General features: G+C 45.3%; 2 protein-coding genes across 2 annotated transcripts in view; both read left to right on the forward strand.

The window, feature by feature from the left end:
• The window catches only part of LOC144496739 (guanylate-binding protein 1-like), a 38,610-nt gene extending 33,689 nt beyond the window's left edge, over positions 1 to 4,921 (forward strand). Inside the window, exon 10 of the mRNA XM_078217251.1 lies at positions 1,274 to 4,921. Coding sequence (XP_078073377.1) covers positions 1,274 to 1,671 — 398 coding nt within the window. The 3' untranslated portion in view covers positions 1,672 to 4,921. The remainder of the gene's footprint in view (positions 1 to 1,273) is intronic.
• A 2,601-nt stretch (positions 4,922 to 7,522) lies between these two features.
• LOC144497814 (zinc-binding protein A33-like) lies at positions 7,523 to 16,654 on the forward strand. The gene is made up of 6 exons (XM_078219250.1): positions 7,523 to 7,861; positions 9,408 to 9,503; positions 11,569 to 11,802; positions 13,254 to 13,276; positions 13,371 to 13,486; positions 15,749 to 16,654. The coding sequence occupies exons 1-6, from the start codon at positions 7,661 to 7,663 to the stop codon at positions 16,303 to 16,305; spliced, it is 1,227 nt and encodes a 408-aa protein (XP_078075376.1). The 5' UTR covers positions 7,523 to 7,660; the 3' UTR covers positions 16,306 to 16,654.
• The last annotated feature ends 255 nt before the right edge of the window (positions 16,655 to 16,909 follow it).

The raw sequence follows: 16,909 nt of genomic DNA on the forward strand, positions 1-16,909 counted from the left end.
GGAGATAGTCATCGACTTCAGGAAGCACAGTGGAGGACATACCCATGTCTACATCAGTGGGTCAAAGTAGAAATGGTCAAGAGCTTCAGGTTTTTAGGTATCCAGATTACCAACAACCTGTCCTGGATCCCCCATGCCCCATAGTTAAGAAAGCCCACCAACGCCTCTACTTTCTCAGAAGACTAAGGAAATGTGGCATGTCCGCAACGACTCTCACCAACTTTTACAGATGCACCACAGAAAGCATTCTTCCTGGTTGTATAGCTCCTGCTCTGTCCAAGATCACAAAAAACTACAAAGTGCTGTGAACAAAGCCCAGTCCATCACTCAAACCAGCCTGTTAGGAATGAATTAACACTCACTTCCTACTTAAGTCCTAAATTGGATATCAATCATTTAATAGAAGTCACTGGATATATAAAGAGGTTACAGGTGGCACTGGGTTTTGGGTGTGTGGAGTTGTAAAGAGAATAAAGTGAAGAAGCAGGACTTACATCATCTTTAATTACCGAACTGGAACTGAGAGACTGAACACAGCCTCCCACCCATTGCCACTGTCTACACTTACCGCTGCCTCGGAAAAGCAGTCAGCATAATCAAGGATCCCATGCACCCCAGACATACTCTCTTCCTAGTGAACCTTCTCTGGACTGTCTCCAATGCCAGTGTACAAAATACAATACAAAATACTGGTATACAATGCCAGTCTGAGGTAACGTACCAACTGACTCAAGAACAGCTTCTTCCCTGCTGCCATCAGACGTTTGAATGGGCCTACATCACATTAAGTTGACCTTTCTCTACACCCGAGCTATGACTTTAATACTACATTCTGCACTCTCTCCTTTCCTTTTCTATGAACAGTATGCTTTGTCTGTATAGCACTCAAGAAACAATATTTTTCACTGTATACTAATACATGTGACAATAATAAATCAAATCAAATGATGGGGTGTTGTTTGCTTTCCTCATCTTCACCTTGGGGCTTGCATTTTAAAGCTGTTTGCTCTGTCACATTTTCAATTTCAGACATCAAGTGACTTATGGCGGTCTTCTTTGATTCTTTTTAAACAGGCCAGTATGTCTTTGGTTCGCTGATGAAATTATTGGTTGATATTACTCAGTTGCAATTTTCCATAATCGTGATCATGTGTGTGTGTTTGTCTGTGTGTGTAAGTGACTGGCTGTCTGTGTGTGTGTGTGTCTTTGACTGTGCATTTTTGCGATGCTGTGTAAATGTCATTCACGATTAGTTTCTTTTTTACGTTTGCAGTTCAGAAGCAGAGAGCTGCTGAGGTTGAACAAGAGGCAAGGGCACAGGAAGAGGCACTTAAAACCCTGGAGAAGCAGCGGAACAATGAGAAGATGTTTCATGAAGAAAATATCAAATACCTGAAGCTAAAGATGGAGGAAGAAAAAGAGAACTTGCAGAGAGAGCAGAAGTTAGCGCTGGAGAGCAAATTGAAAGAACAGAAGGAATTAATGGAGAAGGAGTTTCATAATAAAGCTGAGATGATACAAGGTCAGGTTGAGGCACTAAAGAATCAATTGGAATCGAGTGATTCAGCAACTCGGTGGGAAAAGATTGCTAAAGTAGCTCAAGCTTTCCTAGAAACTGCGGTTAATGCGTATTCATCACACACAACCATGAAACTGTTGGCCAGGAAATAATCCTCAAGTATCTAACACCACTGTGTCAGAACAAGTAGTAAGAAGTCTCACAACACCAGGTTAAAGTCCAACAGGTTTATTTGGTAGCACGGGGCGGCACGGTAGCACAGTGGTTAGCACTGCTGCTTCACAGCTCCAGGGTCCTGGGTTCGATTCCTGGCTCGGGTCACTGTCTGTGTGGAGTTTGCACATTCTCCTCGTGTCTGCGTGGGTTTCCTCCGGGTGCTCCGGTTTCCTCCCACAGTCCAAAGATGTGCGGGTTAGGTTGATTGGCCAGGTTAAAAATTGCCCCTTAGAGTCCTGGAATGTGTAGGTTAGAGGGATTAGCGGGTAAATATGTGGGGGTAGGGCCTGGGTGGGATTGTGGTCGGTGCAGACTCGATGGGCCGAATGGCCTCCTTCTGCACTGTAGGGTTTCTATGATTTCTATGATAAGCTTTCGGAGCGCTGCTCCTTCGTCAGATGGAGTAGAAATAGCACATTTCCTCCCTGCCTGACAGGGACATACCTATCAAGGACATGCAGTATTTGTTCCTTGACCAAGCTCCACTTTTCATTTGTGCCTTTCCCTGACAGTTTCTGTTCCCATCTTATGCTCCCTAATTCTTGCCTAATCGCATCATAATTACCCCTCCCCCAATTATAAACCTTGCCCTGCCGTACGGCCCTATCCCTCTCCATTACAATAACGAAAGACACCGAATTGTGGTCGCTATCTCCAAAGTTCTCTCCCACAACCAAATCTAACACTTGGCCAGGTTCATTTCCCAATACCAAATCCAATGTGGCCCCACCTCTTGTCGGCCTATCCACATATTGTGTCAGGAAACCCTCCTGCACACACTGTACAAAAACTGCCCCATCCGAACTATTCGACCTATAAAGGTTCCAATCAATATTTGGAAAGTTAAAGTCACTCATGACAACTACCCTGTGACCTCCACACCTATCCATAATCTGCTTTGCAATTTCTTCCTCCACATCTCTATTACTATTTGGGGGCCTATGGACAACTCCTAACAACGTGACTGCTCCTTTCCTGTTTCTAGCTTCAGCCCATATTACCTCAGTAGGCAGATCCCCCTCGAATTGCCTTTCTGCAGCCGTTAAACTATCCTTGATTAACAATGCTACTCCACCACCTCTTTTACCACCTTCCCTACTCTTACTGAAACATCTATACCCCGGAACTTCCAACAACCATTCCTGCCCCTGTTCTAACCATGTCTCCGTAATGGCCACAACATCGTAGTCCCAAGTACCAATCCACGCTCCAAGTTCACCTACCTTATTTCGGATGCTCCTTGCATTGAAGTAGATACACTTCAACCCACCTTCCTGTCTGCCGGTACACTCCTGCGACCTTGATATCTTCCTCAGTACCTCACTACACTCAACATTGACTTCTGGACTACAGCTCCTTTTCCCATCCCCCTGACAAATTAGTTTAAACCACCCCCCCCCCCCTGCCCCGAAGAGCCGTAGCAAATTTCCCTCCCAGGATATTGGTGCCCCTCTGGTTCAGGTGCAACTCATCCTGTTTGTACAGGTCCCACCTTCCCCAAAATGTGTTCCAATTATCCATGTAACTGAAACCCTCTCTCCTGCACCATCCCTGCAGCCACGTGTTTATCTGCACTCTCTCCCTGCTCCTCAACTCGCTATCATGTGGCACCGGCAACAAACAAGAGATGACAACATGATTTGTCCTGGCTCTCAGCTTCCACCCGAGCTCTTTAAATTCCTGTTTTAAACCCGCGTCCCTTCTCTTACCTATGTCGTTGGTACCGACGTGTACCACGACTTGTGACTGTTCCCCCTCCCCCTTAAGAATCCTGAAAACACGGTCCGACATGTCACGGACCCTGGCATCCGGGAGGCAACATACCATCCGTGAGTCTCTTTTGCTGCCACAGAACCTCCTATCTATCCCTCTAACTAACGAGTCCACAATAACTATTGCCCTCCCACTCTCCCTTCTGAGCCACAGGGATGGACTCAGTGCTGGAGATCCGGGCACTGCGGCTCACCACTGGTAGGTCGTCCCCCCTCAACTGTATCCAAAGCGGAATACTCATCTAGCTGCTCCTGAAATACATCAATACTATTCACTTCAACTACTCCCTGTGGGAGTGAGTTCCATATTGCCCCCATTCTCTGAGTAAAGAAGTTTCTTCTGAATTCCCGGTTTGATTTCCGCGTGACTATCTTACATTGGTTGCTTCTCGTTATCCTCTTCCCCACGAGAGGAAACATTCTGTCTGTATGCCTCTGCCGTTTCCATCTTTGATGTTTTTAAAATACACCGATACAATCCATCAGGCCCAGGGAATGTTTCCTCTTTGAGTTTGATAATCGGGTGGGTTCGCCGAAAGGTGGGTGACCTGTCCCACCAGATTACCGTCTGGTGGGGGTGAAGACTAGAATCTATCCCATTAACATTGCCCATGTTGAACCTCTCAGTTGCAGTTCTGTAATAAAAGATGATGCAAGTCCCGCTTCTTCATAAACTCACTTTATTCTCTTTACAACTCCACGCACACACCCAACACCCGGTGCTGCCTGTAACCCTTTTATATATCCAGTGGTTTCTATTAAGTGATTAATATCCAATTTAGGACTTAAGCACAAGCTGAGTGTTAACCCATTCCTAACAGCCCAATCTACTATTTAAATTGGCTTTTGAACCGTTCTTTGCAATTTGTTTTGCTGCTTCAGTTAAAATGGGAAACTGGGAACTGTCAGATGGAAATGTCAACATCCGTCCACAAGTGTCACCAATTGCTGTGATCTCAAGGTTACTAATTAATAGTAGGTTGAAGCCTCTCTGAGCATCTAGTCTGAGCCTTAATGGTGGTAAAACGGTGAGTTGACTGGCCTTAGCGATTCCCCACTTTATAAAGTGACTATTGGTGTGTCCCAGTCTGCTCTTGTTGCTTTGTTTTGTACGTGAATATCTGGACAGTCTGGGTGAAGACAGCTTTTCCACAGGACCCATTTTGATGTTGTGAATTTCATTTAGCAAAACCACAACCTTTAGTGTCCATTTTAAAATGTCCGTGTTTGGCTATTAATTGTCGCATGATATAAACCAATATATACGGCTTTCTCTGTGCTTTGTTAACATTTGTGCAGCAGAATTTCTATGCATCTAACTTTATCGTAGTTCAACCCTTCTGCTCAATGAGTCTGGTCTCACTGCATTTAATCTGATATAAGTTTAATTAATAATACAAAATAAAACATTTAAAATGACATAAAGCTCGATTACATGTCTGTTATTTCTGATTGGCTAATGTTATTTTCAATGTGTCTTCTCCTATCTGATATTTGGCTCTCTGTAACCAAACCCATCAGCTGATAATTCTGTGAGATGGGTTAGAACATTCATTTTCCGCGTGTCCAATATCACTCTCTATAGACTTGAATCGAGATGAGAATTGGGTGCCATCTAGAAGCAGCATCACACTCGTTCCTGTCAGTTTACTGATTGATTGCTCAGGTTAAAATGGTCCCAGTGAACCTGTCTGCTGTGAGGGAGGAGGACGGGAGGTGGGGAGTTTCTAACCCATGCCCAACCCAAGTGCTTTATTCTGAATCAGCGTGATCAATGTGCGGGCAAGCAGAGCACTGGTGGCTGACGTGTGAGTACCCTGGCCCCAGGCCTCTCTGCTGCTGAGGTGTGAGTACCCTGGCCCCAGGCCTCTCTGCTGCACGAGAGTGTGTGAAATGACTGGACCGCGTACACTCACCTCTCCCATGTTTAAGTTTAAGTTTATTTATTAGTGTCACAAGTCGGCTTACATTAACACTGCAATGAAGTTACTGTGAAAATCCCCCCATCGCCACACTTTGGCTCTTCTTCGGATGCACGGAGGGAGAATTTAGCACGGCCAATGCACCTAACCAGCACGTCTTTCGGACTGTGGGAAGAAATCGGAGCACCCGGAGGAAACCCACGCAGACACGGGGAGAACATGCAAACTCTGCATAGTGATCCAAGCCATGAATTGAACCTGGGTCACTGGCATTGTGAGGGAGCAATGCCAACCATTGTGCCACTGAGCCGACCACACCTGTGGGTTCGGTTGATTGGCCATGCTAAATTGCCCCTTAGTGTCCCAGGATCTGTAGGTTACGGGGATAGGGCCTGGGTGGGATTATTGTCGGTGCAGGCTCGATGGGCCGAATGGCCTCCTTGTGCATTGCAGGGATTCCAGGATTCTATGTCGTGGGGTTAAATTGGATGCTTCAGTGGGCAGTGTGATCTGACAGAGATGGGATCAAGAGATGGTTTTGGCGATCCCAGCCTGGTTCAGGGTGGGCATCAGGAGATGGTTTTGGAGATTGATCCTGGTTCAGGATGGGCTGGGTAAGGGGTAGCGGGCTCTTTGGTGTTTGGATTTTGAGGGAATCCAGGAATATGACGAATGCTCGCGGTGCCCTGGTGACTGGTCTTCTCTGGGTGAGATCTGTTTCTCCAGTAGGTTCTGTGAGCAGAACTTTAGGTCAGACAGTGAATGAAAGTCACCATAACATTATATTTACAAACATTCCTGTTCTTGATGCCAAATGCAGTTTTCAAACAACAAAACATGGAAATAAACCTGTAAATGTTGGAGATCAAAAACAAAAACAGTAAATGCCAGCAATACTGAATAAGTCAAATGGCATCTCAGGTAAAGGACAAGTTCACTTTCCTGGTGAAAATCCTTAATCAGAAATATACTGCATAGATAGTTGATCTGGAATCTGGTGTTTAAAGAATATAATGCAGGTTATGGTGGTTTCCTCCGGGTGCTCCAGTTTCCTCCCACAGTCTGAAAGATGTGCTGGTTAGGGCGCATTGGCTGTGCTAAATTTTCCCTCAGTGTATCCGAACAGGCGCCAGAGTGTGGCGACTAGGGGATTTTCACAGTAACTTCATTGCATTTGTTAATGTAAGCCTAACTTGTCACTAATAAATCAACTTTAAACTTTAATTCATACATATATGAAAAGGATTGCTTATTTCAGGATTTATAAATTTATATTCGGAACAATTCCTCAAGCATGCCCCACCATTGAATTAAGTCACAACTGACCTGAATTCAACACCATGGGGCGAATTTCCTGTCCCGCCCGCCACGGGAATCGTGGTGGGTGAGGGGCGGACCATGGGAAGCTCTGTTGGCCTATCGGGATTTTCTGGTCTCGGACGAACACGGACGGAAAATCCCGCCCCATTTACCCAGCCTTGCTCTTGAAATCCTTATCAACAAATCTGATTGTAACCTCAACCCCACATTCCTATCCACCCCCGATAACCTTTCACCCCCCTCCCCCAGTTAATCAAGAATCTATCTAGCTCTGCTTTAAGTTGTTCTTGCTGGAATTTTACTGGTATGCCTGCCCCAAAATCCAGGTGGGTGAGGCTCGCAGAATGGCATTCTCCGTTGGCCTCGGGTGGGATCTTACGAGCCTCAGGCGGTCGGGGCGGTAAAATTCTGGCATCTGCTTCCACCGCCTTTTGAGAAAGTAAGTTCCAGAGACTCACCACTCTCAGAGAAAACATTCTGCTATTGTCTGAATCATATCTGTGTGCTGTTTTATATAAATATCATATATTTTACACATTTCCTGCAGTATAACAACCAGAATACGGCTTGAACCATATATTAATACAATGTTGGATCAGATTCTGTATATTTATTTCCTGTTGTTAGGTGGTTTGATTCATTCACCTTGTTTGTTGTCAGGTGTGTGCCTGACATTAACAAGGGTGGAGATTACAGTGATTATGTCGGAGCATAAAGGAAATTGAAACCGAAAATGGTTTGCGGTTCCTGAGCAGGAAGTGAGTTTTGTTCGTGTTGAATGTTATTTAGGTGTAAGGGGAGCTGCAGCAGTTTGGGACTGTCCTGTGCTGGCTGTATGCAGAGATCTCCCTGAGCTCTGCTCACACTACCTGCCGCCCCGGCGCCGGGAAGAGAAGGGAGGAAGGTGCGGGATGGAGGCTCTCTCCGGGACTGCCCAGTCCCCGGGTGGACAGGCCAACCTGCGCAAAGGCAGCTCTCTCCAGCAATACCCGAAACACCAAGAGGCGCCGAGACTTTACTGCATAACCCACAGACAGCTGTTTTGTCAGAGTTCAAAAAGACCCAAGAGCCACCAGATGGTCCCGGTGGAAAAGGCTGCTGAAGAGTTTAAGGTGAGGGCTGAGGGCGGATCTAAACCCTGAGATACCTCTCTGGGAAAACTCTACCCACATATTTCCGGCTGCAGCTGGTTGGGAACTTTGGTAGTCATGATGTGGAGATGCCGGCGTTGGACTGGGGTAAACACAGTAAGAAGTTTAACAACACCAGGTTAAAGTCCAACAGGTTTATTTGGTAGCAAAAGCCACACAAGCTTTCGGAGCTCCAAGCCCCTTCTTCAGGTGAGTGGGAATTCTGTTCACAAACAGAGCATATAAAGACACAAACTCAATTTACATAATTCCAACCATTATTCATGTAAATTGAGTTTGTGTCTTTATATGCTCTGTTTGTGAACAGAATTCCCACTCACCTGAAGAAGGGGCTTGGAGCTCCGAAAGCTTGTGTGGCTTTTGCTACCAAATAAACCTGTTGGACTTTAACCTGGTGTTGTTAAACTTCTGAATGGAAACTTTGCACCGAGTTTAGTATTGAAGTTTGCACCGTGTGGATTGTAATTACCTGGTTACCAGAATCATTATCAAGAGGTAGAGCCTCAGAGACAGAGAGACAGCAATCTGAACTCATCTGCACCGGAGAATATGGTGACTATTGGCTACATCTGATGTTTTTAAAGTATCCAACACAGGGATTAGGAACTAGATTAGGCCATTCACACCTTGATGATCTGATGTGGCCTCAACTCCACTATCCTGCCCCCTGCCCCGCCCCGCCCCAGGGCAAAGTTCTGTCAGCATCTGCAATGACCAATTCCCTCAGGATCTTACACAGTTCAGTAAGATCACCTCCCACTCTTCTAAACTCCGATGGATACAGGTCTAGCCTGTTCAACCTTTCATCATAAAATAACCCCTTCATCCCAGGAATCAGTCGAGTGAACCTTTTTCAAACTGCTTCTCATGCAATTATATTCTTTCTTAAGTAAAGAGACCAAAACTGCATACAGTACTCCAGATATGGTCTAACCAAGGCCCTGTAGAACTGCAGCAACTCAAAAAGTTAACTGTCTCTTTCCACAGATACTGCCAGACCTGCTGAGTTTAATCAACATCTTCTGTTTTCAGTTGGAGCAACACTTCTCTACTTTTATATACCACACCCTTTCAATAAAGGCCAACATTCCAGTTACCTTCTTAATCACTTGCTGCACCTGCATACCAACCTCTTGTGATTCATGCACTTGGACACCCAGGTCCCTCTGTACCTCAGAGCTCTGCAGTCCCTCACCATTCAAATAATGTACTGCTTTTCTATCCTTCCTGCCAAAGTGAAGAACTCACATTTTCCCACATAATACTCCATCTGTCACACTCGTACGCCATTCCTCTACTGATGAATATTTTCAATACTTGTGTTAACTTACATAAAATGAACACATTAACAGCTCTGTTGAAACAGCAGAGCGATGAACGCCGTATGAAAGAATTAAGTCTGACGCATTCATATCTCTAATAATAATTGGAGACTTACACTGAGTTTACAAATGAGATGATTTCAGTATATGATCAATAATAAACGGATATGTCACATTCTCAGCAGGAACTACTGCAAACCTTACTGAAACCCCTCCAGAACAAGAAAGAGAAAATCAATACCTCAAAAAGCATCTGTGAGAGAACATTAACTTACATACAGGTATGTTTGAGATCATTTTATTCAATATTATTAAGTCTAAGACTTAAACTCTTCTTAAAATATCCAATCCTCTTTCCCGAAACCAAACCTTAACCTTAGTGTAAGCTGTTCATGTAGAAAGGCCACAAATATAAAAGTAGTCATGAATAATTCCCACCAGGAATTTGAGAGAAACTTACTTTCTGAAGAGAGTGACAAGAATGTGGAACTCGCTAACACTGGGAGCAGTTGAGGCAAATGGAGTAGATGCATTCAAGAGGTAGCTGGATAAGTACACGATGGAGAAACAAATAGAAAGTTATGTTGACAGACTGAGATGGAGCAGTGTGAGAGGGCGGTTGTGAGGAGCATTAATACAGGTAGCGACCTGTAAGGCCGAATGGTCTGTTGTATATACTTTGTCAGAACATTGTGCTTTTGTTTTAAATGCAAAAGCAGCGGAGTTATTTGTTTGATTTTATCTCCACAGTGGGGGGGATTTCTTCCCTATCTATACTGTGCCTGTTGGTGATAAAGTACTTGATTGGCTATTCAGCGTTTTAGGACATTCTGAATTCATCAAAGGTGCAGTACAATATAAGCATTTTTTAACTGAGGAGAAAGTCCTTAACAATATCAGCTAACGTGGGGACCAGGAGGTGAGATTGGGTGCAAACACAGAATGGTTATAGCACAGAAGAAATCATTCAACCCATTGGGTGGGATTTTATGGCCTCGCTCATCCCGAAACCGTAAAAATCCCACCCGAGGTCAGTAGCCCTTTCCATTGGTCTGCCTCTCGCCCACTCCAATTCCCGTGGCGGGCGGGTCGGTAAAATTCCGACCATTGTGTCTGCTCTGGCTCCCTGAAGTAGTGTTGAGGGAACAGAAGCTGGACATTAAATATAGCGGCTCAAAGCTGTTCCCTGTATTGCACTTCCACTGCACATCCCTCTGGAGTAAGGCCACGCCCTGTTTCTAGAGCATTTTATTCTGCAGCTTTAAGGTTGAAAATGATGTTTGCCGGTGATGTTAAGGATGCAGTATGAGAATGCACTTATTCACTTACTTCACCGATTCAGCCAGCATTTATTGCCCATCCCTAATTGCCCTTGAGAAGGTGGTGGTGAGCTGCCTTCTTGAACCGCTGCAGTCACTAAAATGTAGATACAGCCACAGTGCTGTTAGGGAGGGAGTTTCAGGATTTTGGCCCAGTGACAGTGAATGAATGGTGATATATTTCCAAGTCGGGATGGTGAGTGACTTGAAGGGGAACTTCTAGGTGGTGGTGTTCCCATGTGTCTCTGCCCTTGTCCTTCTCGGTGGTAGAAGTTGTGGATTTGGAAGGTGCTGCTTAAGGAGCCTTGGTGAGTTCCTGAAGTGCATCTTGAGGATTGTACACACTACTGCCACTGTTTGTTGGTGGGAGTGGATGTTTGTGGATGGGGTAGCAATCAAGAGGGCTGCTTTGTCCTGGATGGTGTCGAGTTTCTTGAGTGTTGCTGAAGCTGCACTCATCCAGGGAAGTGGAGAGTATTCCATCGCACTCCTACATTGTGTCTTATAGATGGTGGACAGGCTTTGGGCAGTCAGGAGATGAGCTACTCGCATCAGGATTCCCAGCCTCTGATCTGTTCTTGTAGCCACAATATTTGTATGGCTGGACAAATTCAGTTTCTGGTCAATGGTAACCCCCCAGGACGTTGATCCTATAATTGACTCTGTATTTAGAAAATATTGATTCTTCAACATGCACATATTAAGAATTGAGGTTTGGGCTTGGGTCACTGTCTGTGCAGAGTCTGCACGTTCTCCCCGTGTCTGCCTAGGTTTCCTGCGGGGGGCTCCGGTTTCCTCCCACAGTCTGAAAGACATGCTGGTTATGTGCATTGGCCGTGCTAAATTCTCCTTCAGTGTACCCGAACAGGCGCCTGAGTGTGGCGACTAGGCGATTTTCACAGTAACTTCATTGCAGTGTTAATGTAAGCCTACTTGTGACACGAATAAGTAAACTTTTAAACTTTAAATATTATTCTCAGAGCCTCACATATTATTAACATCGTCCTTTGAATCTTTTCTTCCATAGATGCAGACTGATAATGCGGAGCAACAAGTTAAGAAAGAATTTGGGAAATTACACCAGTTTCTCCTCAAGGAAGAGAAGATTGCTTTGCAAAATCTGAAACAAGAAAAGAAGAAAAAGTGTCAGGCGATGAAGGGAAGAATGAAAAAGATAACTGAGGAAATGGCAGTGCTGTCAAGAACCATTGAGGAGATTCAGCAACTGCTGAGGGAGGAGGATGATATCCGATTCCTCAGGGTAAGGGGTTTTCCTTCCTGTGTTTTCCCAATTCTCACCAGCGCACACAACAGAACCCAACATACGTCAACTGTGACATAGCGGGGGAGATGAGGGGTATAATGGTAACGTTACTGGGCTGGTAATCCAGGGGATTTAGGTTCAAATCCCACCACGGCAGCTGGTGGAATTTCAATTCAATGAACAGAAATCTGGACTATAAAGCTAATGGTGACCATGAATCTAACAACTGACGATTGCTGTAAAAGCCCATCTGGTTCACTAATGTCCTTTAGGGAAGGAAATCTGCCATCCTTACCCGGTCTGGCCCACATGTGACTCCAGAGCCACAGCAATGTGGTTGACTCTTCACTGCGCTCTGAAATAGCCAAACAGGCCATTCTGTTCAAGGACAATTAGCAGTGGTCAGTAAATGCTGATCTTGCCAGTGCCACCCATATCCCAAGAACGAATAAAAAAAACCTCTAACTTCTGTGTCAGAAAGTGTTGGGTTAAAATCCCACTCCAAGAAACCCACGTACATAATACAGCCTGACACTGCAGTGCAGTGCTGTACTGGCAGAGGTACTGTCTTTCCGATGAGACATTAAACCAAATCCCACTCGGGTCTGGATGAAAATACTTCTCAGTAGTATTTGAGGAATTGCCCACTCTATGGTCAAACCACCCACACAGTGGACATTCATACATTAGGCTCAGACATGACCACAAGGCTGATGTACCAGACGGCTCCTGTAGTCCATTGAATTCCATCTCAGTGTGAAGAATCAATGAGTGGGATTCCTCCCACCCCGCTGTGCGTTTTCCGGTGACGTCTCACCATTGGCAGCCATCGAGATCTTCCAGCCCTGCCAATGTCTACGGTTATTTACGTGGCTTGCCCGTCCCAGGGTAGGGTGTCACTTTTGGCAGGGCTGGAAGTTCCCGATGGTGGGAAGGGTCGGAAAATCCTGCCCAATGTCTTCAGAAGAGAAGGGAGCTGGAAAGTGGAACTAAATGAGTGTCTTTTTTTTTGGCTGGCACAGACACGATGGACTGAATGGCCTCTCTCTGCACTGTAACTCATCTATGGTTCTATGGATAGAAAGGGAGGGCAGTGGAGAAAATTAGTAAGGACAGATCTATTACCATTTCATTGTAATTTGAAACACATTGTCCGTCTTAAACCGATGATTTGACAGAGAATTACAATGGACTACTTACATCTGGATAATTTATACCAGATCATTAACCGGAAAGCTGCATTATAAATTAGTATCATCTTATTTTCAGTCTGTTGAATCATGATAAACTCGCACTGTCGGGATGAAGGGCTGGTGTGCTGTTTAAAATCCAGAATTACTGCTATTTGTCTAAAATCTACTCTAAATGAATTCGCTTGTTCCTTGGGACTGAACTTTCTTAAAATCAAGCTAAGCAGACTAATTATTATGTTTTTTTTTCTCTTTCAGAAGTTTCCAGAAATGGAGAAAAGGTACAGGTTAAGCTCTTAACTTGAATCTTTTATTTTTAATTCGTTCACCATTCCAACAAAAAACTGCTATTACCTTCTGCTGCCTCTCTTACAGAGCGAAAAGGACGACCCCAGTCCCAGTGGAGGCTTGTCCCGTTGTCAACATAGAGTATAGCATTGGGTCGCACCAGTACCAAGTCTGGAAGAAGATGTTAACAGTGGTTAGCACAGGTGGGTGACACCTGCTCCATGTTTTCTACCCAGTATCGCGCGCTGGACTGATCTCTCTCAGAAAGGGAGAGAATATTCCCATTGCTCAAATTGCCAATTCTCTTCTAAAAGTGTAATTGTGCAGGTGTTTTGGAAGAATATATCAGCCTCAAATATTCCACAGTCTGAATGTATTCCGGATGGTGCAGACAGACATCTGGAGTACAGTGCACAGTATTGGCCCCCTTATTGCAGGAAAGCATGTTCACAGGATATATACTGGACCAATATCTGGATTGGGTAGGTTGTCTTATGAGGAAAGGTTGGACAGTTCTAAGCTTGTATCTGCTGGAGCTCAGAAGAATAAGAGGTGATTTGATCGAAACCTTTAAGATCCTGAGGGGTCTTGACAGGGTAGATATGGAAGGATGTTTCCTCTTGTGGGAGTAGAGATCACTGTTTAAAAATAAAGGGCCACCCCATTTAAGACGGAGATGAGGAGAAAATGTTTTCTCTCTGAGGGTTTAGAGTCTCTGGAACCCTCTTTCTCAAAAGGCAATGGAAAAGGAGTCTTTGAATATTGGCAGCACGGTGGCACAGTGGTTAGCACTGCTGCCTCACAACGCCAGGGACCCGGGTTCAATTCCCGGCTCGGGTCACTGTCTGTGTGGAGTCTGCGTGGGTTTCCTCCGGATGCTCCAGTTTCCTCCCACATTGTGAAAGACGTGCTGGTTAGATGCATTGACCCGAACAGGCGCCGGACTGTGGCAACTGGGGGATTTTCACAGTAACTTCATTACAATGTTAATGTAAGCCTTGCTTGTGACTAATGAATAAACGTAAAGCAGAGTGAGATAGATTCTTGATAAGAAAGATGGTGAAGGGCTATTGGGAGATGACAATCAGATCATAATCTCATTGAATGGGGCAGCAGGCTGGAGGGGCCGAATGACCAACTCCTGCTCTAAATTCACATCTTCTTATTCAATAACTATTTTCAAAAGGAACTGAATGGATATTTGAACAGGGAAACTTGTTGGGCTATGGTTAAGATTGGAGAAGTGGGGCAAATTGGATAGGTCTTTCAGAGAACCAGCACCAACACAAAGGGTCAAATGGCCTCCTTCTGTGCTACATCATTGTATGATTCAAGAAATCCTTGCTGGCCATTTTTCTGACATTACTTGTCATTAAATCAGAAGTGGGATGTTCTCTCATTATTGCACTGTTCAACACTTTTCTCAACTCCTCGGAAACTGAAGCAGTTTATCTCTAAATGAAGAAAGACCTGGACAATGTCTGTGTTTGGGCTGACAATTGGCAAGTCATGTTCACACCACACAAGTGCCAGGCAGCGACTATCTTCTATAAAAGAGAATCTAATCATCTTCCCTCAACATTGAGCTATATTATCTTCACTGAATCTACAACATCAAAACTGTGGGTGTCATCATTTACATAAAGTTGCCTTGATTAGCTACATGAATAACTGTGGCTATGAGACCAGGTCTCATCCTGCGGTAACTCACCTCCTGACTCCCCCCAAAGCCTGTCCACCATCTACAAGGCACAAGTCAGGAGTGTGATGGAATACTCCCCACTTGCCTGGATGAGTGCAGCTCCAACAACACTCAAGAAGCTCGACACCATCCAGGACAAAGCAGCCCGCTCGATTGACACCACATCCACAAACATTCAATCACTCCACCACCAAGGAACAGTGGCAGCCGTGTGTACTATCTTCAAGATGCACTGCAGGAACTCACCAAGGTCCTTCGACAGCACCTTCCAAACCAGCAACCTCAGTGCCTGGAAGAACAAGGGGGAGCAGATACATGGGAACACCACAACCTGCCAAGTTCCGTGCCAAGTCACTCACCATCCTCGACTTGGAGATATATCATCTTTTTTTCGCTGTTGCTCAGTCAAAACTCCCTCCCTACCAGCACTGTAGATGTACCTACACCACAGAAACTGCCGTGATTCAAGATAGTGATTCACCACCACCTGCTTAAGGGCAATTAGGGATGGGCAATAAATTCTGGCCCTACCTGCCTAAGTGTCCATTCAATGAAAGAACAATAAAATGGTGGAGAATCACAAGCAAATCAGAGAAGAGATCAATGAAGCCAAGGTAACTAAAGGTGACGGTAAGATTGGTTGTTTATGTCCACTGTTGTCAGATGGTTAATGTTATTACTCGCCTTATCAGTAAGTGAGCCAAGTGTGCCTATTGCCGCGGTATGTGTTGATGAACCGTTCTATTTTAATCTATTCCCCCAGCTCCAGTGACTTTGGATCCTTATACAGCTCACCCTTACCTACTCCTGTCCAAAGAGCTCACCAGCGTGAGTCACACCATGGAACGACAGCAGCCGCCCTTGGACCGCCCGGAAAGATTCGATCCTTGCCTCTGTGTCCTGGGGCGTGAGGGATACACATCTGGGAAACACCTCTGGGAGGTGGTGGTGGGACAAAAGACTGAGTGGGACCTGGGCCTGGCCAGAGGATCTATCAATAGGAAAGAGGCCATTGACCTGAATCCAGAAAATGGAAGCTGGATAATAGCACTGAGAAATGGCAATCAGTACCGAGCTGCGACCAAGACCTGGAGGCACTTGGATCTGAGGGAGAAGCCGAGAAAGATTCGAGTCTGCCTGGATTATGAGGGAGGGAAGGTGTCTTTTTACAATGCAGATAGCATGTCCCATATCTACACTTTCACTGATAGATTCTATGAGAAGCTCTATCCTTATTTCAGTCCAGGTCACATTTGTGAAGGGAGAAATGCTGAACCCCTGAAAATCTGTCCTCGGAAAGTAACAATTCAGGAAAACTAGGTGTGGAATCTTCTGGTCCTGCCGAAGGTGACCCCACTCGGCCATTTCCCTGGCAAGACATACACAACGCTGTAGACTTCGGCAGGACTGGAAGATCCTGGTGACGGCCAGTGGTGAGCCTTTTCTGCCGCCGAGGAGTGCCAGAAAATCCTGGCCTAGGATCTTTCTGAAGCAAAGGGAAATATTGCAGACGCTGGAAATAAAAGCAGTTATTGCAAGTCGGGCAATGTCAGTGGAAAGGGGAGCAGAATTAACGTTTGAGACACTACAGCCATTAAACATTTGAATTTGACAACTTTAGCCCATAGCCACATGCTGGTAATGGAGAATGCCTGCACCAAAGCCACTGGAAGTGAGGGATGGTGTGGGCTGGTGCTAGAGATGAGGATCCTCCATTGCTACTCAACAGGTTGGGGGGGAACTGGGACTACCTACCTTTCTCTGCCACATTCCAAGGCCATGGGAACAACTGCTCAATGCCAGACTTTCCATAGTTCCCACCCGCTCTGCTATCAGGCCATTATGGGGCGATGATGGCATAGAGGTAACATCATGGGAAGAGAATTTCACCAGCCTAGGCTAATTCTCCGAGGGCATGGGGAAG

This window comes from Mustelus asterias, chromosome 8 (assembly GCF_964213995.1).
Source record: "Mustelus asterias chromosome 8, sMusAst1.hap1.1, whole genome shotgun sequence".
NCBI classification, from domain to species: domain Eukaryota; kingdom Metazoa; phylum Chordata; class Chondrichthyes; order Carcharhiniformes; family Triakidae; genus Mustelus; species Mustelus asterias.

Bases quoted from the DNA above. Each gene is read 5' to 3' on its own strand.
- LOC144497814 (XM_078219250.1), top strand. From the start codon at position 7,661: ATGGAGGCTCTCTCCGGGACTGCCCAGTCCCCGGGTGGACAGGCCAAC. The intron at 7,862-9,407 runs GTGAGGGCTGAG...CATTCTCAGCAG, and splicing joins AGGCTGCTGAAGAGTTTAAG to GAACTACTGCAAACCTTACT. The intron at 9,504-11,568 runs GTATGTTTGAGA...TTTCTTCCATAG, and splicing joins GAACATTAACTTACATACAG to ATGCAGACTGATAATGCGGA.